The sequence below is a fragment of the Paramormyrops kingsleyae genome, chromosome 2 (assembly GCF_048594095.1).
Source record: "Paramormyrops kingsleyae isolate MSU_618 chromosome 2, PKINGS_0.4, whole genome shotgun sequence".
In the NCBI taxonomy this organism is placed as follows: Eukaryota; Metazoa; Chordata; class Actinopteri; order Osteoglossiformes; family Mormyridae; genus Paramormyrops; species Paramormyrops kingsleyae.
Window position 1 is genome coordinate 32520146 of NC_132798.1, and position 24091 is coordinate 32544236.

Sequence of the window (24091 nt, forward strand, 5' to 3'; positions counted from 1 at the left end):
AAGCCGAGTCTCAGTTCCAAGCCTCATACCCACCCTAAGCCCAGCCTCAGCTCCAGGCCTCATACCCACCCTATGCCCAGCCTCAGCTCCAAGCCTCATACCCACCCTAAACCCAGCCTCAGCTCCAAGCCCCATACCCACCCTAAGCCCGGCCCTCTGAGTCGGACACAGCGGCCTTTGGAATGGCTGGTGAGTGAATGAGATCAATCGAAAGGCACAAACAGGAATTAGCTTTGGGGAAGCATGAGATGATTGCAGGGGCCTGGATGTGTTTGCTAATCCTGCCAACCTACTTTAACACCTCCCTCCCCCCAGGGAGACCCCTGTTCCTATATTAGAAACCACAGGCCCTCCCTGGGATAAAATCCCTCCGAGGGCCCCCCTGGCCTATCTTTTCCCACCTCCCCAATCACACGGCCATATGCCTCCCAGAGAGAGCACCTGCTCCTCTACATGGGACCCCCCCCCCTTCTCAAACCACCTGTCCTGGGAGGGGGGCAGGATTCTCCCCCCATGCCTGTTAGAGAGAGTAATTAGAGCAGAGCTGTCCCTCCCCCAACCCACCCATTACCACATGTCCCCAGACGGCTAGCACTCCCCCCCCATGAGGAGATGGCCCCACTACTGCTGCCTGTCTGTTGTCTTGGAAACCACAAACCTGCTGCAGTGCTCAGCCCCCCCCCCCAGCCAGGTGCACACAAGTTGATGTGAAAATTATGCAGTGGTGTGTCAAACTTGTGAAGCACCTTCCTGCCGAAACTCTGAATTAAGGCAGGGGTGTCCCATGAAGGGCTCTGCATTCAGACCATGCCCTCCTCGTGTCCATTAGCCCCCACCCCGTGATCCAGGGTTTCAAAGTCAAAAGGCCCCCAGTGTTGCATTCAGGACGCAAAACAAGAGGGGGACACCCCAGACAGGGGGACAGAGAGCGGCCGGCAGTACGGTGTGTTTGAGGCGGTTTGCTTAAGGCCGTGCTGCGTGCTCCGGCTCATTTTAAATGTAGCTTAGCTTTTGCGTAACACTCGCGGTCTGGGACAGGTACTTCAAACCTGTCACCCTCCGCGTATCCTTCCAACAGCAGAGCGCCACCTCAGTTCAGAGTTGCTTTCCAGAAACGGGCCGCGGCAGAAGTGCAGCTCATTTCTGTTTTGGGCCCATGGGGGCAGCAATGTTATCACTGAACGTTCTGAACATACAACTAACATTATAATGAACAAACAGCTGGATCCTGCAGCTGTTTTTACCTGAAAAATATGCATGTGACAGCAGGCCTGTGTGTAAGCCCCTTTAAAAAAGAACTCACCACTATCAAGATTGAAATTAAAATGAAGAGGAGCCCAGGACAGAATCACAGGCAGATTAAATTTACTATGCATTATTACAGCAGTAGCACAGACTGAAGCGTGACCACTTTCCTCACTTGGCTGCAGAAGTTTAAAAGGGGTCATGGTGAGTAAAGAAGGGGCCCTCAGGGAATCGCTGACCTGTGCCAGAAACTAGCATCAGGAAACGCGAACCCCTCGTCATCGCCTAGAACCGGCCTGGTCGATCCCGTTTGATCGGATCACATGGACAGTGGCATCAACCCACAGCAGGACGAGGCTAATGGACGGGAAATCTCCAGACACGTGCACTTTCAAACAGAAATGTGACCTATATGACACGTTGATGGAAAAGAATGAAGCCAGTAAAAGCAACACATGCAGACAGAAATGGCAGCAGACCCACACACACTACAGGCCAAGCCCAACTCAGAGCCCGCAAAAATGCCTCTCAAGAATGTCCCACTGAACCCATGAGGGCCCGATCCTCTCTATTAAACACGGGGTACTTAATAGATCACCCCCAGTCAATGATGAGGTGAAACGACGCCCGTGGGGTGGGTGCTGGGGGCATTTACAGAAAAGTCCAGAACATCAGGGAGACTGTTAGGAGCACACACAGCTCCAGGGATTCAATCCGGCTTGTTTCTGAGACATTTGGGGAAGTATTTCACAAACCAGTCCTCGGAGACCCTCAGACAGGCAACGTTTTTGCTCCTACCAGAAGCTGGGAGGGAGCAAAAATATGGACTGTCTGTGGATCTCTGATGAGCGGGTTGGGGTTAGACGATCACATTGCCTTGTTGGAAGCTAAAAGCTGCACTTCATGGCCTGGACTCCATAGAAATGCAGTGGCTCCCAGACACATCTTCACAGTGAAAACACCTCCATCTTGCTGAGCGGGCAGAAACATTCACGGTGATCAACCCAGACAGCTGACAGCCCCACAGAGGCCTAAAAAAAAGTCTGTTCCTGTAGGGGGCTGTTTCTATGGTGTCAGCAGGGCACACACACCCCCTGAAAGCAAAAACAGCCCCCTACCCCAACAGATACAGGAAAAAATACAAGACCCCACAGTAGCGCAAATCAATACACCGCTTATGTTCACATTAAAGCCAGTAGAGAAACTTTTATTATTTAGATTTTATTTCTACCAGAGGAAGGTCTTATGGGGGGTGGCTGGCCCACGTTAGGAGAAAGCCCGCTGCCTGGAGTCAGGGGCTGACATTAAAAGACTCCCCAGAAATCATTTACCCGCCTCACAACCATGGAAAAACTGCCTTCTGTCAACCGTTTGGAGGCAACGTACAAAAGCCACAATGAAAACAAGGCCGGGGTGGGGAGGGGTAGGGGGGGTCTGTTCATGTCTCGCTTGTGAGCACATTCCCACAAACGGCTACGAGTCGCCTCTGATGTTTTTTTGGACGGGTTTAGAGACGCCAAGTCGACGGAAATGGGGGGGAGGGAGAGCCAAAAAAGAACCGTACCCACAATGCACTGCAGAGATGAAACAGGCCCGCTCTCACTGTCTGTCTTCTCAGACTTGGCAGGTTCGGAAGAAGCCACCACATTAAGCTCTGCCAGGCAGCGGACAGAAGTGGACCTCCGCTTTAGGTCCGTTTCTGTGTCAGAACTGTTGGCAGTCACCAGGCCCGCAGAAAGGACCAGAAAAGCAGAGCATGCTTTCCAAATCATCTGGAGATGAATGTTGAAAGATAAAAAAAAAAGTTCCTTAGGAGATGCAGAAGTGCAACACATCCAAGGGGCTTCGCCACCCACCCCAATCCTGGCACGGTTACTGCGGTCAGATTCGGTCGGGTTGACAGCCACCCATCTCTTCGGAAAAGGCCAGTGGGGGGAACAGCAACTTACAGAGCTTACATGGGATTTAACCCAATGTCTTAATGGACCACACCCCCAGGGGTGGGGATAGTGAGCCGTAGGCATGGGTGACTTGTTAAATATCATGTCATTGGCTGAGAAGGAGAGATGGTGGACAGCCCCTCGCCCCATTGAAGCCCACTGACACGGGTGTGAACCTGCACACAGGAACACGTGAACGAAGGTGACACAGGAACACGCTAGCTCTGCCCGGCAATAACATGCGTCACAGAACCACACCGCGGGGCGAGCACCAGCCTGGAGTTGACCAAGACCGGGATCAGCCTCCGACATCGCAGGGTTAGGGCAAAACGAGGACGGATGGGGGTGGGGGAGGAGGAAAATCAGTGGGAAAAGCGCGGGGGCAGCCGTCCTAGGAAAGGAGGGAGCTCGGATCTGCACATAGTGTCACACAGCCCACCCGGAGTAGCTGAAGTGGATAAAGGAGGCTCTCTGCCATAATGGCGGATGCTCTCAAGCGAGTGAGAGTGCGGAAGGATTTCATCCTCAAGGGCAACGGGGATAACGGAAGGGCTTTAAAATAGTCCAGTCCGACTCACCGGGAGGAGAGACCATGGTGAGAAGGCCGGGGAACAGCGGGATGATTTAATGTGGTCAGCATGATTCAGGACCAGGAATAAACTTCCTCATAACTGTTTAACCTGAGCAACAATAAACAGATCATATGAAACAAATGGAGAAACAGCAGGACTTCAGGCAGGGAGAGCAGCTGGATCGGGGTGGGGTCGTGACCCCATGCTGGAGTGGAGGAGTAAGTGACTGAGGAGGGCCTTGGAATACGGCTGGTCACACCTAAGGGCTAGTGGCCTTGGTGCAGACACCAGCCTGTCACAGGGCCCCTTTGGACACCTTGAGATGTCCGGAGCTGCCCAGAGAGCAGGCTCTGCCACGCTGGAGCAGACTCTCATCATTCAAACAAGAGGCATCAACTTGCACGTAAATCAATACTAGGAAATGGTAACTCACGGGGTGGGGTCATGTGTCCACTTTCGCCAATCAGTGTGCAAAAAAAACAAATGAGCCATGCGGTGACCGTCACCACTGCTCCCAGTGCACATGGGGTAAATGGGAAAGGAGCTGCGGAAGACAGCTAGGAGTCATGGGACTCTGAAGGACTCCACACTCCCACATCTCCTTCACTGGATGGCTGGGAGGGAGGTACAGCTCTCAGATCGGACATCTGGACCTGCACACAGACTCCGATAAAATAATTAGTGTTTTTTGTTCTGAGAAACAGTTTTGGTCATATTAGACTAGCAAAACAAACAGGTAGACCGCAAAGTACCATGGGATACAGGCTGTCACTCTTGGTATCCTTTGTATCGTGGCCCACATTTAATGGAAAATGAGGCATATACCGGGACAGCCTGTCCTGGGCCATGCGGGTTGGCGGAATTTCCGGCATAATTCCAGCCCTCGTCAGATTTATCGCAAAAATAAAATTCACCATATGGGTGCAACTTCCCAGGCAGCAGCTGATGTTTTGATGAAGAGCCCAGGTGAGGTCTTTCGCCAAGCAAATGGTGATGTGACGAATTTAGTGCAGAGACACAACGCTGGCCAATAAGCCCCCCTCACCTTTATCATTAACAAATTCAAAACAGCCTAATCACGGTCACAGATGTCTCTTAATTGTACAACCATCTGTGGACTAAACTATCAACCGCACTCAAATATTTGATTAATGCTGCTGCAAAGGCAAACGCAAAATGATCTGTAAATTAACCCAATTAATTTAACAAATTAGGTTATTATATTTGACCATTAATATTGTGCCGTCTGGTGTCCTGTGGTTTGGGAACCGCTCTCCTGGTTATGAAGGCTGGCTGCCTGCCTCCCAGAGGATGGGAGGGTCAAGTACAGAGGCTGTAAATGCCCAATCGGCAGACGCCACATGCAGTCCGAGCGCTCTGCAGTGTCCTGCGATGCCGGGCCTCAGCACTCATACCTCACAGCGCTCTGCAGTGTCCTGCGATGCCGGGCCTCAGCACTCATACCTCACAGCGCTCTGCAGCGTCACACGATGCCGGGCCTCAGCACTCATACCTCACAGCGCTCTGCAGCGCCCCGCGATGCCGGGCCTCAGCACTCATACCTCAGTGCTCTGCAGCGTCACACGATGCCGGGCCTCAGCACTCATACCTCCGAGCGCTCTGCAGTGCCCCGCGATGCCGGGCCTCAGCACTCATACCTCCGAGCGCTCTGCAATGCCCCGCGATGCCAGGCCTCAGCACTCATACCTCACAGTGCTCTGCAGTGTCCTGCGATGCCGGGCCTCAGCACTCATACCTCACAGTGCTCTGCAGCGTCACACGATGCCGGGCCTCAGCACTCATACCTCCGAGCGCTCTGCAGTGCCCCGCGATGCCGGGCCTCAGCACTCATACTGTACCTCACAGCGCTCTGCAGTGTCCTGCGATGCCGGGCCTCAGCACTCATACCTCACAGTGCTCTGCAGCGTCACACGATGCCGGGCCTCAGCACTCATACCTCACAGCACTCTGCAGCGTCACACGATGCCGGGCCTCAGCACTCATACCTCCGAGCGCTCTGCAACGCCCCGCGATGCCGGGCCTCAGCACTCATACCTCCGAGCGCTCTGCAGTGCCCCGCGATGCCGGGCCTCAGCACTCATACCTCCGAGCGCTCTGCAGTGCCCCGCGATGCCGGGCCTCAGCACTCATACCTCCGAGCGCTCTGCAATGCCCCGCGATGCCGGGCCTCAGCACTCATACCTCCGAGCGCTCTGCAGTGCCCCGCGATGCCGGGCCTCTGCACTCATACCTCCGAGCACTCTGCAGTGCCCCGCGATGCCGGGCCTCAGCACTCATACTGTACCTCACAGCGCTCTGCAGCGTCACACAATGCTGGGCCTCAGCACTCATACCGGCTTGTTCATTTATGCTTTTAAACTCTTTCTCTCTCCACCATCCCCGACACCTGTGAGCACTCTGCTGATACTGTGCTCCGGGCATGACAGTAGCTTCCCCAGCCTGGGTTTCTGAACATCAGGCCCCCAAACCGTACCCGAATGCCCTTTGGCTTCCCCCAACACACGGAGCCTGAAAATGAAAGAGCCATTTTGGTGTCTGCCACCGTGGTGTTTGATTACGGTGATTAATTAATGCCATTAACACCCTCTGAGTGTAGCTGTATAAACTTCCTACGTCATGCAGGTTCAGTTACACAATGGGACACTAAGGACACACAGACTTGACCCACATGTGTTTAAAAATAACCGTGTGAGTGCCAAAGGCCCAGATGGGTCTAATCATTTTAATTGTGTCTTTTTTGGGGCAAAGATCAGGCAGGGTTAGCACAGGGCCATGGTGGGGGGGTGCCATGTTGGCCCCCAGCATGTAGCACAGTACTCCTATCAGTGGGCACTCCTTCATGGGGAGGCCATGAGGTAGTTGTGTGGTGTGAGTGTGGAAAGCTGGTCTAACAGGCCAGGGAGGTCAAAGGTCATTCTTTACGCAGCCGACAAATGGGGTATTTCTTGGTCCTCCATTCCTTCTTATTACTGTGACACCTCCCCTTGGTGCTTCTTGCGTTTCAGAGTGATGTCCTCACCGTGCAGCTTCTGGGAGCTCCTGTGACGTTGCCCCGTTCGGCATCACATGCTGCACTGAGCGTATTCGCCCCCCTAACCTCACTCGGGGAGGCTGTCTTTCGCTCCTGCCATGGAGGCCCATCTCCCTCGGCGCGGGCACCTGCCGTGTTGATGGCGTCCGCCCTGTCGGTGACTTAAAGGGCGTGATGTCACCGAGCAGAGTGTCACACTGTCAGCATCGACAGGCTGACACCAGCCTGGGGGCCTCCTATCATGATACCTTCTCCATGGTAGCTCTGTGCTATGCAGAGGGACATCCCTATACCACCATCCCACCCCCACACTCCCCAGCGGGTGTCTCCCACAAGCCACGGTGACCTGACCCCCCCCCCCAACAAACCCCCCTGGGAGCCCATTAGCGGTAGTTGGCGAGGTGTCACTGAGAAAATCCGGCTGGGTGAACTGCAGACGTGTGGACGATGGCCGGGGGAGGGGCGCTCAGCTGCCGCCTGACAGTGCTGTTTAATTGGAGCACTTCGCTGAACATAATTAGGCTGATTGCTGGGAGAGAAGACAAAGGTTTTACAAGAACTGGTGTCCCGTTAAAGGGGAGCACGTCAGCTCCCCCACCCCTTTGTCTGTGCTAGTCCAGATATCATCTGCCTCCTTTAATTGAACACAGGATCCTTATCCCTCTATAATGCAGATAAAGTGCTTGATTCATATCTAGGGCACCAAGAGCCTTAACCTCCCCCCCACCCCCCCATCCCTGTCCCGCCGGTTTGCCGCTGACCGCAGACTTTCCTATTTTATATTTCTCCAAAGTTTCGCTCAACTCTGCTGAGTCGGTTTCTTAGAAGTTAGCCCAGGTCTTCCGGAACTCTCCGCCGCGACCAGAAATCTGTCCACTGCAGCGACTCGTGCTTGCGGTCACTGCATCGTGCTGGACCCGGCTGCCGCTCCCGACCGCCTGACCCGATTTCCTGGAAAACCAGACGGGTCCCTGCCGTATCGGAGGCTGTGGTCAAGGCCCCCAGAGGAATCGACCTGATGTGATCGATGTGCGCTAGTGATTAACCAATCCCAGCTGCAGTGGCATCTAAAAATAAAATGACACTCGGAGAGACAAACGATGAACCGCTACAACGAACTGAATGTCGAGCTCTTCACCCACCCCCCCCTCACCCCTCCGCCTACCCCCACCCATGTCACCAGCCTGACGCTTGGAGTCAATATGTCAATGGGATGCGGCTGGTGGTACATTGGCAGAGACGTGACAAGGCACCAGACCGGCTAATAGGAAGCCTCCTCTCGTGCAAGGGGGCGGACGTCAGCGTGACGGATCTCCGCCAGTGATGGCGGGGGCACCGTAACCTAGGCAACTTCCAATTACGCCAAGCTCCGGACGGATCCCCCCACCTGGCACTCCACCGTTGTTAATCCAGATCTTGTGCAATCATTTTAACTGGGTTCCAGGACTAAATCTTGGCCTGTTTTGAATGCAGTATTCAGGGTAAGTAAAAATCACAACAGATATTCATGGGGGTACGACGAGTGTTTCTGCAGCATCCTCCGAAAAAGCTCCATCAGCCAGGAAATAACTTCCTAACATTGAGTTATTTTTGATGAGATTAACGAAAAGCCACCCTGGAGGTTTGCAGATGTGCCGGTCTCATGCTGGGTGTGACCGTTCTGGACCACGGCGTTTGTCAGCTTAAAATTCCCCCACATGAGCTTTAAAACGGGCGGACGGGGTTCAGCGCCCTTGAGAAGCTTCCGAGGGTACAGGGTGATGTCCTACCTTCGGGGACACCGGGAATTGATGGGAAACCAGGCCTGAGGTCTCAGGGCAATGTTACTGGTCCCACCAGCCTGTTGTAGCTTGTATGCCCATTAGGCTGGGAACAGGATCGGGCAATCTAGTATTTTACTTTAACGGCGTTGTGCTGCTGAAATACAAGATTTAATCAGACATTTCAAAGGCATAATGGATTTTGTATTGCTGAATATTAACACCTATGGGTATTTCTGCTTCATTATTCCTTAATATCCAGGCTTACGTCTGGCCGAGCCACCAAGGTGAACATGACGCATTCACCTGCCCCTAACCCCCCTCCGGCAGCGGGGCGGGGGGGCATGGCATGGTCACGGCCCAAAATTAACTGGTGCATTTATGGCCCAGCATGTACGCGACACTGGCAGCAATCGGAAATACTGCTCACTTAGTGGGATTACTGGGTGCTGTGCTCCCCTCCTCCATCGGGTACTTTATGGCCGGCCGTAAACATTTCCCACGGATAACGACGGCGGCGGATTGATCGCTGCTCAGAGGGAAGTCGATATGTCGCACGCGTACCGCGAACGCTCCTGATGGATGATCCCGGAGTAAGGGGGGCGGCTTTCCTCGGATACACTCGAGGTGACGAGATGGACAATCACTTCTACTCCTGTCTGCCCCCCCCCCCCCCGTTATGCTGTCAGTGAGGCATTGCTGTGTCTGCCTGCTGTGTCCGTCGGTGAGCAGTCTCAGAGTCGGTACTCGGAGTCCGTCGGTGAGCAGTCTCAGAGTCGGCACTCGGAGTCCGTCGGTGAGCAGTCTCAGAGTCGGCACTCGGAGTCCGTCGGTGAGCAGTCTCAGAGTCGGTACTCGGAGTCCGTCGGTGAGCAGCCTCAGAGTCGGTACTCGGAGTCCGTCGGTGAGCAGCCTCAGAGTCGGTACTCGGAGTCCGTCGGTGAGCAGCCTCAGAGTCGGTACTCGGAGTCCGTCAGTGAGCAGTCTCAGAGTCTGGACTCGGTGTCCGTTGGTGAATCGTTTGAGTTTGGCCTTGGTGTCTGTCAGTGTGCCATCTTTGAGTGTGTCCTTGATGTGGCGTTGAGCATTCAGGGTGCCTCGTGATGCTGACTGAAGGATTTGCCTCCCCCCAACTGGAGCAGAAGTTTCCGTAACCTACTTCAGTGTCTCTTCCGTGCTTCGATCCCTCTGGACCAGTGAGACGCCAAGAAGTCTGGTAGTAAGTGTGAGTCTGGCCAGGCAGTCAGTGCCCCGTCCAGCCAAATATGTCCATGGTTAAGGCATCGATCTCCCATAAGCAGTTGGCTTAAAGAGCGGTCTGAGGCCTCATGGTTAGAGAGGGAAACCACGGAAGAGCTTAAAAATATACAGAATTAAAAATAAACCAATGAGAATCTGGCCATCTGACACAACTTCTTGGGTAGGGAGGCTACAGAAGACTAATCCTTAATGTAATTAAAACCTGAACACCACACCAGGGCGCTATATAATGTTTAAACTGCAAAATTCATGGTTCCTCGCTAACCAAATGTCACACCAGAGTGATCTCTCTTTATTCAGTCATTTCCCCTAACATTAAATCACACGTTCATTCATCCACACCATGTCCTAGACGTCCCAGAGACCCATGGGAGGGCTCCAGCAGGGCCGGGTCACAGCGATCATTACAACACGCCTGATTCCAGGCAACACACGCACGTGCAAGACGTGCGCGTCGCATAAGCACAGGCAGACGACGACAGATGATTCACTGAACAACCGCAGGTCTGCCACAGTTCATAACATTGGGGGGGGGGGGGGGGACCAGCTACTGACTCTGCCTCATATCAGAAACTGAAGCATGACTCAAAGTCAAAGACCAAACTGTAACCGATAGCCCCTTGAAACTGCAAAGAGGGCTGTTTTTGTTAGAGCAGTAGGATGCGAGTGGAGCTGCAGGCAACCTCTATACATGGATCCTTTCAGCAAGAAGCAGGGCCCACAGACAAAGGCAGAGGAGGAGAAGGAGGAGGAGGAGGAGGAGGAGGAGGAGGGTCTTTCTTAGCCTGGCAATAAAAATAGCTGCAGTCACATGGGAAGCTGCAGAGACGCGTGGAACGCTTCAGGGGAGAGACCCGGTTCACTCACTCGAACCTGACACCACAGATTCGTCACATTATGAGACGGCTGGGGGTTTAAAGACGGCACCCTTTCACCCGCACACGCGGCAGCGGCCTCGTTTGATAAATATCATCTTCGGATGACTTCTGTGGCATAAACGCGCCGAAGACGACCCTCGAAATGGGGGAAAAAACACCCCAGTCACTGCGTTGTTCAAAAGAACAGTGACCCCCAGTGGACAACAGGCTTGTCTGTGTGTGTGTGGAGGGGGCGGGGGTGTTAGCAGGAATGTGGGGAGGCAAAGTGTTAACTTTAGGTCTCTACCATCCCCCCCCCCCCCCCAGCTTTGCACGGCATGCCGGCTCTCATCCAGCAGGGGGCAGTGTTGCACCACAGAAAAAAAAACAAGCGAAAACTGAAGAAACGGAGAATAAAAGACCTCCTTCAGTGATAAGATCTCATCAGTGCCACGGTTAATCTCCTTTAATACGTACGAGATGGGGCCCACCAAACTGACACGACCAGTGAGCACTGGGGCAGGCCTTCAATTTATCCAATTACTTTATTGACCCTGATGTTTTAATTTGACTCTCGGACACATACATGCAGCACATTCTCCACTGTGCGCAGACTATAGATCATTATCTATGCAACCTCCATGCTGGGGGGGGGGGGCGATCACAGTGTGCCGTAGAAAGGGAGGGAGGAGGGACACTTCACAGACGCTCACATTGCTGCAATTTAGAGCGAGACTACATGAGACACTGTGTTTGGACAGGAAGAAGGAATAAATTTCCAGCAGGTGAGATGCGAAGGAGTTCTGATCCTCCATCAAAACACCGCAAGTCCCTGAGAGGGATGCCAGCTAACGAACAGGAATGGGGACGGCGTTCTAGTGCGTAACATGGACAATCTCAGCAGCAGACACAGGGGGAGCCGTTGCAGCTGTGTGGCTGACCACTGCGGCCTGTCAGAGAAGCACCGTGCTTTCGGGCTGAATGGACAAGGGAAACCACCCCAACCCCCAAAGGAGCCCAGCTTGAATCGCTATGGTAAAACACCAAGCTGTGTAAATGGGTAAGCCTTCATGTCATTAGGACGCTTAAGACTAAGTAAAACAAAACAAAACAACAAAATGAATGTTTTCGGATCATATCCTCACCTACAGTATTCCACAAAATTTAAAACAAAAACCTGGGGTCCCACAAAGTCAGTCCACCAGAGGACTGTCCTCTTCCTTAGACATGCATGTTCCACTACAAAAAAAATAAAATAAATAAACACTGCAGGCAGCAGGGGGCATGGTGGTTAGAGGCACAGATCTGTCACATGCTGATTCTAGTCTCCTCAGAGAGCCTGCTGCCGTACCCTTGAGAAAGATACTTAACCCAAGTTACTACAGCAAAATATCCAGCGGCATAAAAGGGTAATAAGTGTTATGTAAGAAACCAAACAAAACATTAATTAAAATCAAGTTTGACTGGCCCATTTTCCGTTACACAACAAGGAAATGTAATCCGGCAGCGGAAAGAACATCGTACAGCAGGATTTAACAAGCACAAGTATCACAGTAACGTTTTATTTCCTGCCCACGGAGCACTTAGTGAAAAGAAGGCCCGAATTTACAGATGAGCGTGCCCAGCTTTCCCCCCACGCTTCTGATGTGGACTTGCGGGGGTCTTACAGGTTTGGGGGAGGAAGGGGGGGCACAGCCTGTGGGAACATGGCTGTTTATGTAGTTACCCATCCATTATAAGAGAGACCCTCGGGGCAGTTCTACCAAACAACCCAAACTCAGTGTCTGATGGCCCAGGTCAGTACTGGGGGGGGGGGGTGCGTCTATTTATGTATCAAGTTCATAATTAATCTGCTTTTTAGGGAAGGCGTGGCTGACACATTACGACTCACACAAGAGCCTTAAACTGCAAGGCATCATGGGAGAAAGCACATTCAGGTGAAGCACTGGAGTCCTTGTGTTCTCTGCCACCTCCGACAGGAACCACGGTACTGCAGCACCCCTCCTGAGAGGCCGGGCCCACGGCTGAGGCTGGAATTAGCTGGCAGTTAGCGCCTTAAACGCGGCTATGAGGTTCTTTAAAGAGGCCGTCCAGAAGGGCTAGCGGAGCAGAACGGCCATAATCCTGAGCTCTGTTAATGTTTACATCGGCATTAGATTCACCTGCCTCACGTGCCTGACAGTGACCTACCTACACTGTAGAAAAAACGGGAGCCCAGGCAGAAGCAGAACCCCGCAATCTGGATCTTCGTCATTTATCATACACACGCACCACAGGATTTTCCTGTAAACAGTCCTTACAAGGAATAAGCACGCGGGGGGAGGGGGGTTCTCCCAGAATGCTAAAGAGGACGGATTGCACACCTTCTGTACATTACACGGACCCAACCTCCCCCCCCCCCCCAACACCTGTACCATCCAATCAGAATTGTCAACAATAACAAGCCATAACAGACCCTCCAATCGCATTACACAGGAGCTCCTTCCACAAAAGGACATGGACACAAATAAGAGCAGCATCAGGCTGGCTAAACGTGACACATAAACACCATGACGGCCCGCTGCAGCCCGGGGATAATCCCACACTCTCCCCAATAAGAAGTCGGCACACACGCGTCTTCCTCAATCGTGCTTTTCCCACAGAGACAGTGGCACCAGTGCACAGACCCCCCCGTCTCTTCCACATACACGTAGCCATGGCGATACTGGCACCCCATAGACAAGCTTCCCCGGCTGTCATGTTGGGCCCACTAACCACCTCTCTCACTGTGCTCGTTTTATATACACCTGAATTTAGGTATTAACTTGACGAAACAGCACGTGACAACAGCAGTTTTTCCATTCACAATTAATTCCTTTTATGATTAATTATCAACTGGAAGGAATCGATTGGAATGTAAACAAACCTAGAGCTTATCTGTTTACAGGTGTCTGATTGGACGTCCACACGGCCAATAAAAAGGCATCATGGCACATCTTGTCCCTGCCAGTGACCTTTATGACCTCTATAACTGCTGCCCACAAACCAGCTGACCTAGAAGGCAGGCAGCTGTCAATACAGCAGGTGTAACGGAGGGGTAAAGTCAATGAGACCCCCCCCACCCCCCCGCCAAGGCCCTCTCACCTAACCTGAGGCAGTGGACCTTACATAAGCATGCACCTTGTCCTTGTAACCTCGTTAATTCCCAGTATTTTCTCCTTGATTGTCCCAGAGCGCGAGGTTAAAAAGTGCAGAGTGAGAAAGAGGCTGGCCACACAGATTCGGCACCCCCCCCCCCCCCAGAGGGCGGCTCACCCTCAGCGCACGACGGAATTAATCTGATTACCAGGCAGGCGAGCGTTCACCCGAGCGGACAGGGGACAGAGGGCACGCGGGTACTGAGCGCCAGCGCCCATTTTGGGCAGCACGCCGCATGCCCGGCGCGTGCTCCGGACACCGACCCAGCGAGCCGCTGGCCGAGGCCCCAGAGGGACGCGGGAGGGGGAGGGGGGCGGAGCCGGGCCAGTCAGCAATACAAAGACTCTAACAGCACCCTAATGCTTGTAACTGGGCACTGGCTGGAAGCTCAGCGCAGCCACACTTAGGCGTCGCCGGCTTCTCCACAGCATGTGGGCCTGTAACGTGCTGTCAGGCTCACTTGTACTTTGCTTTGGACAGAAGTCTCTGCTAAACAAAGGCAAATGTAAATGTAATCATTTCTCAGAAATGCTGCCTCACACTCAGGGAAAGCCCGTCATTCAGAGAACTTTGCCACATTTCTTATTTCTTGCGTTATCCATAGATACAGCTGGTAATTTGGACCCCCTCCCCATTTCAAACACACCTCTGAGCTCTATGGGCAAAGTCTCGGTGCTCGGGGATAATTGGGGAAAGCCTGCTGTGAAGGTGGAGGGGAGTCTGTAAAAGGAGATTGGCCATTTCTCCGGACGGGGGGGTGGAGGGGGGGGGCTTATGCTGCCCAATGGTTCATTGAAATACCTGTTAACAATTAGCTCAAAGTCAAATAATCGTTAAGGTCTTTGCATTGAACACCTTTGGACTGCTAATCTGCATTAATCAGCCAGGGGAACCGGCCCCCTCCGCCTGGCTAACAGCTCCTATTCGCAGCAGACTTCTGCACACGCAGCGGCAATGCGACACAAGCTTGTCGCCTGCCTGCTCAGGTTTAAGGGCTAGGTTAGGAAAGGTTACACGACGGTGTTCTCAGGTACCTTCCGAGAGAACAAATCCCAGAATGCATTTCAGGTCACATCCTGTCCGACTGGGCATAGCCTGCTGGACACTGGATTACTCAGCTGTAACTGACACCATCTTTGTCATTGTCACAGGTAAGTAATCCCTCGCAGGACATGTTCCCTTGCTTGTACATTTCATGAGATTCTGTTATGCTCTCTCCCTTGTTGGATTCCGTTCTGCCCCACCGTCCAATCGTGTCTGACAGATCAGAGGGCTCATTAAGCAGTGGGTTCAGCTGGGTTTACCTGCAAGCTCACCTGTAATATCAGGCCAGCAGGGGGTCTCTGTAGCCGAGGAAGACCGGATATCGAGAAGAGCAGCGAGAGCGAGAACGATCATGCTAACGAATGACAGATACTGCTACGGGAACAGCGACAGTGAGAACAGGAACAAGCAAATGATCAGGAAAGAGTACAACAGTAGCCTGCGGGAACAACAACGTTAGCGGCAACGACAGTCACAAAAGAAACAGTCGGTCGAAAACGGCAAGAGGAAGAACATCACCCCTAAAGGGGGCAGCAAAGTGCAAACGGAAGAACGAGAAACAGCAATAAGACAAAGAGCAAAAACAATGACAGCAGCGGAAACATCAAGCACCACGATTAAAGAGAAACTGCAAAACAAAAACAGCAATGAATACAGCACAGGGAACGCCGAAGAATCACACAGCCACAGGCCAGACACACCGTCCCCCACCTTCATCTGCGCACACTGTCCCTCACCTGCATCTGCGCACACCGTCCCTCACCTGCATCTGCGCACACTGTCCCTCACCTGAATCTGCAATCACTTGATTTATACTTTCATGGTCATGGCATGTGCCATTAACTCCAGCATCTGGATAGTTACTGGTCTGAATCCAGAGCAAAACCCTTAACCCAAAAGAAAACGCTCCTCCAGAAAAATAGCTGACCCTGATCTCTGACCAGTCTTCTCTCCCACCTCTATGCGAATTCGTAAGTTGGGATGTGAACCATCATCATCATCATCATCAACACTCACCTCCCACTTTATTTGTGCTGTGCCATCCTCCCTTTTGAGGGCCTCTTTAAAACTCTGAATGACACAACAAAGTAGCGTCTTGGGAAAATGAGAGCTACAGATTTAGGGACTGATCTCAAAGTGCCGGATGCAAGCAGGTTGACCGGGAGACGAGGACACTGAGCTTCGGACCAAATCCTTTTCCAAATGGAGACTTTCATGGTTTCGTGGCACCGCATGGGCGTGTTATAAAGGTATCGAAATATGCTGAGCGCCCCAAAAGCATTCCTACTCCCATCACTCATTACCGAGAGAGGGAGCGAGCCCTCAGAAGTCTGGCCCATGTCAGGAGAGCACAACCTGCTGCATTACACAGCTCGGAATGTCCACAGAAGACACCTCGCACCTCACGTGGGCATGTCTGTGGCCGTCATCTGGAAAGGCAGCGACGGGCAGCGCCGTAGGGGGCGCCGTTACTCCTAACGAAGCAGCCGGTGCCGACAGCTGGCAGCGAGCCCCGAGCTCAGGCAGTCGAGCAGAAACTTTGCGGCGTCAGGAAGAAGCGCTAACACAGCGAGGAAATCTCTCAGCGTGCCTCTGCTTTCTCGAGAGGCGACGGAGAGATTATGAAAGGACACAAGATACCTGGACACTGTGGAGCGGGTGGGGGGGGCGGTGCGAGCTGGGGGCTAGCGTTAGCATGTTTCCCAGGTATATCGAGGGCCACTTCCACTGAATGACTGGGTGAATAACCCCCCCCACGGACAGGAACACTGTGTGAGAGCACAAGCTTTAAATATGAATGAGGGTGACATTATGCTTGAATATTAGGACACGACCCTCATACTTTTTTCTTAGCCTGTAACTTTCCCTGAACTTGTAAGGTATGAGTTTAACGCTTAAAGCACCCCAGTGCACACTTTCTGCCACCGGAAGAAGACATGAGCTCAATGCCCTAATTGTGCATGAAATTGCCAAGGATCAGACGTAATGAGGGTATTCTCAGGGGCTCCTCCAGGGCGGCGCTGTAAACAACCAGCTGCTCGGAGGGTGTGTAAACATCCCAGTGGGTACGCGTGGCTCGAGGAGCTACGGCAGACAGCTGAACCATGGGAAAAAAGCAACGACTAGCCAAGATAAGCAAGAATTCTCCAGAAGCACGATCATGTTATCAGATAAGAGAACATGGTCAGAGCAAAGAGGAGAGGGGTGAGTTAAAGATTATAAACACCCACACCAGTGGTAACATCTACTGTTTACATTTCTGTTGAGGATGTTTCAAGCAGAGATAAAACATGCTCTCATAAAACTGACCCACGTGGATATTCCCGTTCCGACTCCCAGAGAGAGACAACATTGCATCTGAGTCAATACCATGAATCTGAGGGAGACACCACTGGAGCCAAAGCCACCTCAGTCCAGTCAGCGCCTGCACCCCCCCGAAGGAGCATGAGTAACCCGTTCGGGGTCATTTCATCCTATGTACAGTATGGATAGCATGGAAATGGCAGGACTACAAAAACAGGGTTATCTTCAAAGTACACAAAGGCTCTAGATCAGAGTGTCTCATTGTGTGCTTAAAATAAGCTGAAGCAGGGCTGGTGCTACTACCTACATTTTATATATTTACTGGATGCTTTTATCCAAAACGATGCACGTTTTTGAGAAAGGAGGGTCATCCAGTCCCTGGAACAATTGGGGGTTAGGGGCCTTGCTCAAAGGCCCAACAGTGAAATCACTCTGCCGAACCTGGGATTTGGACCAGGGGGCGTCTCAGCACGAGCACAAAGTTCCTACCCACTGAGCAACACACTGACATCCCCAGAACTCCTGTATATATTCAAACATTCACCGGGGGACCGGGGCAGGCTAACGTCAGGATGAAAACCTCTGTGTCGATTTCAGCGTTTGCACCAGCCTGAAAGCTACAATCATGGTGATCATCAGGCTGTGCATTTCAGACCCTCAACAAATCACTGTCATCCCACTGATTCCCTCCCATCCCACTCATTACGTCCAGGTCAGTTTCCACCTTGGTTGCTGATTCTGCTTAGTTTCCTAAATGGTCTCGCCTCTTCACTGCTGAGCAGCTCAGCATTAAAACACCAGTTCGGTACTTAGATCATATTTCTAAAAGACATAGCACACAAAGACTTGCAGGCCACAATTATATCAAACGGGTTTAACAATAGCCTGTGAAACCACTATCCAAAACCCATCTCAGAGAGTACGAGCCAAACTATCTCGCTAAATGAAGACTGAGTATCTGGTGTCGGAATCACAAGTGACCACAGCCCGTCACTGACCTGCTTGTTCTTCCTCGAGTACGTCTTCCTCTTTGCTCGCTCCTTGCCACCATCTTGCTCTGGCCCCACACTGGAGCTGTGCTCGTTGAAGCCGTTTTCCGGGGCATCCACGGCCACGCCATTCTCCACCTCTCTTTGCCTCTTCACCATTTGCTTCTCCCACTTCTTCTCTTGAGACCTCAGGGTTCCCTTCTTCTTCTGCAAGCAGATGCACAACAATTTATTATCCACAAGGCAATAACCACAGGTGGAGATTATAGGTTCAGAGAGTACAAATCCAGACCAAGGTTTTGTTTCAACCAACCAGTTGAGCATAAAGAGTTACAGTCAGAGTACTCAGCTGGTTGGTTGAAACAAAACCTTGGTCTGGATTTGTACTCTCTGGACCTGAAACCTCAATGTCTGGCAATAACTACATCAGGGACCTTATACAAGATCTACATCAGCTGTGGGTCATTCATGAGCTTATTAACGTGCTGATTATTGTCTTCATGCAGTGGAACTCAAGGCAGCACAAACCTTCTTTTATGGGGGGTGTGGGGTAACAGGACATAAGCACTTCTGGCACAATGAACTGAAAACAGCTCTATGTTAACTATTATAAAAGGCACTTTAAATAGAGTCGTGACAGCAGCACTTAACAGAAGGTGTTCCGTTATGACCCAAAGACTTCCATTCATCCGCTCGATATGATGAACAATGTGTAAAGTCAGTCTCATTCAGATTCCAACAAGAAGCGTTACAGCAGAAAACAAATCCTGAAATCTCCACAGTACCTCGGCCAGACTGCACGACAGGTCGTACTGCCACTCGAAGCCGAGGACGGAGCACCGGAATGAGATTATTAGCTCAGATTTCAACATCTGTTTTCCAGTCGTGGGGCTAAATTATTCCAGACAGCTTCAGCCAGCCCTTGTGGGGCAATCAATCTGAATAATCAAATAATTGGCTCACGCAGCCACCAGATGGTGATTTACATTAGGGTTAACAAAACAGCAGCAAAGCACTAAGGCATGCAGCTAAAGGTCTTGTCGCAGCTTTCAGCAGCAAACAGAGCGTGTGTTTCAATGAATACGCAACAACAAGGGTTGAGCCAAATCGAGACACCTGACACATACAAGGTTCCAGCCAATCGAGACACCTGACACATACACGGTTCCGGCCAATCGAGAAACCTGACACATCCGTTCATCAAACGCCTGCCAACATAACAATATAACCAAGAGAGCCGCTGGTAGCGGCTATGAGATCGGCATCAATTACGATACACTGGTCTTGCCGGCTTCAACGACATCCTCGTTAAATTTCTCACAGGGCCAGACGGCTCCGCTCTCGCCGTCACGCAGCTGATTATCCCGGAAAAGATGTTTTAGGGATGCACCGCCAACTAAATGACACGAGCAGCGGGCAGGAGACATTCTCTTTGTATAACCTTCCCCTTAGGAAGCTCGACTCAGCGACGGCAGCACCGCGCTATCAATATTCATTACGGCGATGAAGGACTGCGGGGGTAACAGGATTCCATTTGCATGACGTGCCCCTCTTCACGCTGGGCTGCTAATAACCACGTCAAATCAACACGAACAGCGCCAGCTTCGGGATCAATTAGGATCAGACTGACAGGCCCGAAGAGGGACCCCAAGCTGACGCATGGTTCCGTGAGCTTCCGACATCCAGAACTATTCCCGCAAGCCAGTGCCATTACCGCAATTAGCAAATGCCACATCTGCAGATCAGGTAGTGAGGGTGGCCCAATGCACTTCAATGGAATATCGGGCTGAGGGTGCAACTCCAGCACCGAACATCTCCTTCTAGGAAAGAAAAGGCAAGACTAAACACCATCTGGCAAGCTTGGGCTCAGACCATCAGAAAACGGGAGACATGTGGAGGAAATTATCAGGGATCGTCTGGCCACGCCTGCGAGTGAAAAGACAAAACACGAAAACTGAATTTTAGCCAAAGTTGTTATTAGTTTTGCTTTAATATCTCTCTTCTGGCTTGTAAAAATGCAAATATGGTGACAGTTGGCCGACGTGGGATTTAGCCGAGCGGAAGAGAGGACTAGGCCCTCGGCCTGATGGGAGAAGACTCCCCCTTGGGCTAACTTGTGGCTTACGCTGCAGTAACAGCCAGAGGCACTGTGTTACTGTTCCAGATCTACAGCGGCATGCTTTCTCGCTGAAAAAAGGAATGGTTGAATGCCCACATGCCCGACAGTCAATGAGGAAGTCACAGATCTGTAGGAACACGAGTGCCTTTCTGAAGACAGCTTCTCTGAAATGCACTAATTCAAGATATAAAGAGCTCACTCAGCGAACCGCTTTCCATGGTGCCCTCAAAAGGTCAGAGAGAAGGTGTAGCGAAATGACGTCTGGCTGCCTGATGCTGCGCCCGGCTGCCGCATCTGCTCCCGCAGAACCTCAGCACTTTTGGGAGGTTAATTGACGGGAGCAGAAGCCTCGCATTTCGTAACGAATGTATCTGATCCCGCCGAGCGCAAGCATGACTCATCTGCGCTGCACCAAGCCCTCCGGAGCAGAATGGCTCTGCAAGCACCTTGTCAAGTTCCTTGGCATCTCTGTGGAGATAAACACATGATTGAAGGATTCCCAGCAACTTATCAAAGCCGGCGTCTTCCTTTGGGTGGCCCTGAGACACTTTGCGAGAGCAGATCAAAGCGCCCGGCGGAGGGGCGACCACCATGCCGGCTGAAATCACGAAGGAAGAGACTGATTGTATGAGGGGTTGGAGCCCCTTTGTCCCATCTGTCATCTGGCAGGATATCAGGCCCCAGAAAAGCCATTTGCGCAGACTTTCCATTCGGCAGGTCATGCAGATCCTCTGTCAAAACGTTTCCCCCGCCGACAGCATTTACAGTGTGAGCTGCCATGGGTTACGGGCTACGAGGCCAAAAAATCCACATCTCCCTGCTGTAAATACTCCAGTCGGACAAACGCGACCAGCTCAGGGAGCGAAAACGCAAAGACAAGGTCTTTAAATCACTCGGACACATGCGATTTAGATTTAAACGCTCGCTGTAGTTCAACCTCTACAAGGTTACACTATTTATTTTGCTTCACGCCGCCCTCAGCTGACATAAATCCCACTATCGGGCCAGATAAGGCTCCCGTCTCCTGCCGAATCCAGAGGAGACTCTCCATAAGACTCCCGCACGGAAAGCTGGACCCTTCAGCAGATCGGGCAAACCTGAGGGAGCTGCTCGGTTGTTAAAAAGCACCACATGAAGTAGGAAACAAACACTACCCTCATTAAAAGCTGGTGTCCATGGCAGCTGTCGGGGTCGAGGGTGAGGGGCGCGAACGACACAAGTGCAGCTCATCTAAGCTAAACACCAGTTAGCTCAATAAAAGCCATTTCCTGCTGAGCCAGAATTCCACCTCTGCTTGTTATCTGACCTCCAAACTGGCTTGAATACACTCTGTTTATTGTTTTCCTATTATTTATTATGTTTAAAAAAAAAAAAAAAAAAAAAAGACATGAGTTGGACAGGATCCCAGTCTGAACACCATCTGGCCCTGGACGGGCTCCTGGGAGACGTCCAGAGAAGGCAGATTCACCAGGGACAACTGAGCAAAAGTGATGTGAGCAACAGGTGGGACAAGCGGGGAGCCCAGCTGAAGATGGAGGGGGGTGAGGCAACAGACTGCAGGGATTTCCAAGGCCGTCACCCCCAAAAAGCCCCCCAACCAGCACCAAGGAACAACCTCACTGCTGCTCCTCCATTCAGCATTAACTAGCTAATGCCTCCCAGTTACTGATCCCAGAACAGTGCGTAAACGGCAGTGGCTCTCAGATCTCCTTCCCGAGTGGCACTAAGAACTGCCCGGCCGTTAGCACTGCTCCTCAGAGAAGATCCCGCCCCGCTGCCGGTGACAGATGTGAGCTTCACACGGAAAGTGTGAACTCCTCTCCCAAGCTACCTCATCAACACCTTCTTCTAAACATCACCTTCAGGGTTGGCAACAAAACCAGAAAATCTTAAAAATACACAATTGCAAGTGCCCCAGGGAGACCATAAATGCAACCCCCCCCCCCCAGTCACAGTGATAGTCCAATATGCCCTCATCCCAAGACCTATAAAGACATTCCTGAGATAAAAAGCTTACAGTACAAATTCTGATTATTTTATATTATACATTATAAAAATGGATGACAAGTGACTTAGTAAATCAAACTGTGGGGTTGGACCTTTAGATTTATTTCCTGCCCAGGTTCTACATGCGTCTCTGTGCATCTTTGCTTAGACTCCTGGGTCACCTTGCCCATACCTTAGATCACCGTCTCCCAGCCTGGTCCTCCAGGAGTCCCCCAGGCAGGGGAGCAAAAACGTGGACTGTCTAGCAGGGAGCTAGGAGGGAGCAAAAATGTGTACTGTGTGGGGGTCCCCAAGGACCGGGTTGGGAAACATAGATGAGCAGCTTTGAAAAGCCAACTGAGACAGATGGCGTAACTCACCACACTGCAGCCTCTTTCAGACACACACTGCCACCCTAAATTTTTCTAGACATTTCCCAGAGGGGCTGTGTGTGTGAACGGAAATATCTGAATCAGTCATACTGGACATTAAATGAACTTTAATCTAAAAGCCCCCTAATACAAAGTCTGAGTAATATCCAACTGACTCCCATGTGTGAATGGAGCAGGGAGAAGTCCTGAGAATTCACCGCGAAAGAATGAGTGTGTTGATGACATTTCCATCATGCAACTAGTGCGAAAACAGAAGAATACAAACATCCGAGGGCAAAGAAGACCCCAACGAAGACGGCTAATCCGAGAGACGAGGAGATTTGAGAACTTCTGTCAGTAGTGCTGTAAAAACACTGCCATTTCCGCAGCGTACCATTTGCATCGCGACCCGCCTCCTGCATAATCAGCCCAAGCGCCAGTCGTCGTCTGAACCAACTGGAGTATTTCTAGTAGGTGTCAAAGCGTCTGACACGAACAATCTCCGGCTGTGTGCCACATGTGTGAAAGGGCAAATGTCCAGACCTGATTCACGGGAACATGTCCAGAGTTCATGTGTGAAAATAGGTTACATTTAATGAAAGCATCTTGCACGTAGCCTGGAAACCCTACAAGAGAAGCATACTCTCTGGGGATAATGTAAGCAGCACGTTTTGAGTTGATCTTCAGCTAACTATCAGCACGCGGTGTAAACATGTAGAAGGCCACACAGAAGCTGTCGCGCACCCCCCCCCCCCCCCCCCCCCCAGTGACGCCCCTCTTTCCATCTCTGTGCTGCATCTGGTAGAGGGACCAAATTATTTCACGCTTTGCTGCGAACACTAACACAGGACAAGATTACTAACGACTGTTTTCACTCATCTCCATGCCTCGGAGAGCTGCTCAAGGTCACGGAAACCTTTTAAATTAATCAGACCCAACAACACGGCAAATTAGGCGACACGCTGTTATGCGGTAACGCAGAAACCAGAACAAATCAGACAGGTTTCTTTCAGATTTCTGCAGTTGGAGGGGGGCGGCTGAAGAAAAAAAAAAAGGTCTTAAATGATCCAAAATGGGGGCCTCTTAAACCAGAGGAATTCCACGACTCCTCACAGAAAATGGGAGGTGTTCCACAGGAGTCCCTTTTTAACGACTGCTTTTTGACTGCGGCACACCAGAGGGCAGTGAGGAGATGGTCTCCTGATGGGTGTCACATGTCCACCTTCCTGATGGGCTGGGAAAGAGGAGGTAGGGGTGCAGAAGGAGCTGAATCACTGGATTCCTCCTTCCTGCCAGGAGACAGGCAGCGGGAAGCTTGGGGCGGGGGGGGGGCAGCAGGAGGTACCACAACAAAGCGGCCATCTTGCCTGTCTTGGGAGGAAGAGATACTGTCAGTCAGAAAGACTGTGTGTATC

The 24091-nt window shown here is 51.7% G+C and overlaps 1 protein-coding gene across 7 annotated transcripts in view; it reads right to left on the minus strand.

Annotated features, from left to right (window-relative positions):
* fbrsl1 (fibrosin-like 1) overlaps window positions 1-24091 on the minus strand; it is a 196596-nt gene that overhangs the window by 130971 nt on the left and 41534 nt on the right. For all 7 annotated transcript variants that reach the window (XM_023812306.2, XM_023812309.2, XM_023812308.2 and 4 more), the window contains exon 2: window positions 18210-18407. In XM_023812306.2, coding sequence (XP_023668074.1) covers window positions 18210-18407 — 198 coding nt within the window. The remainder of the gene's footprint in view (window positions 1-18209; window positions 18408-24091) is intronic.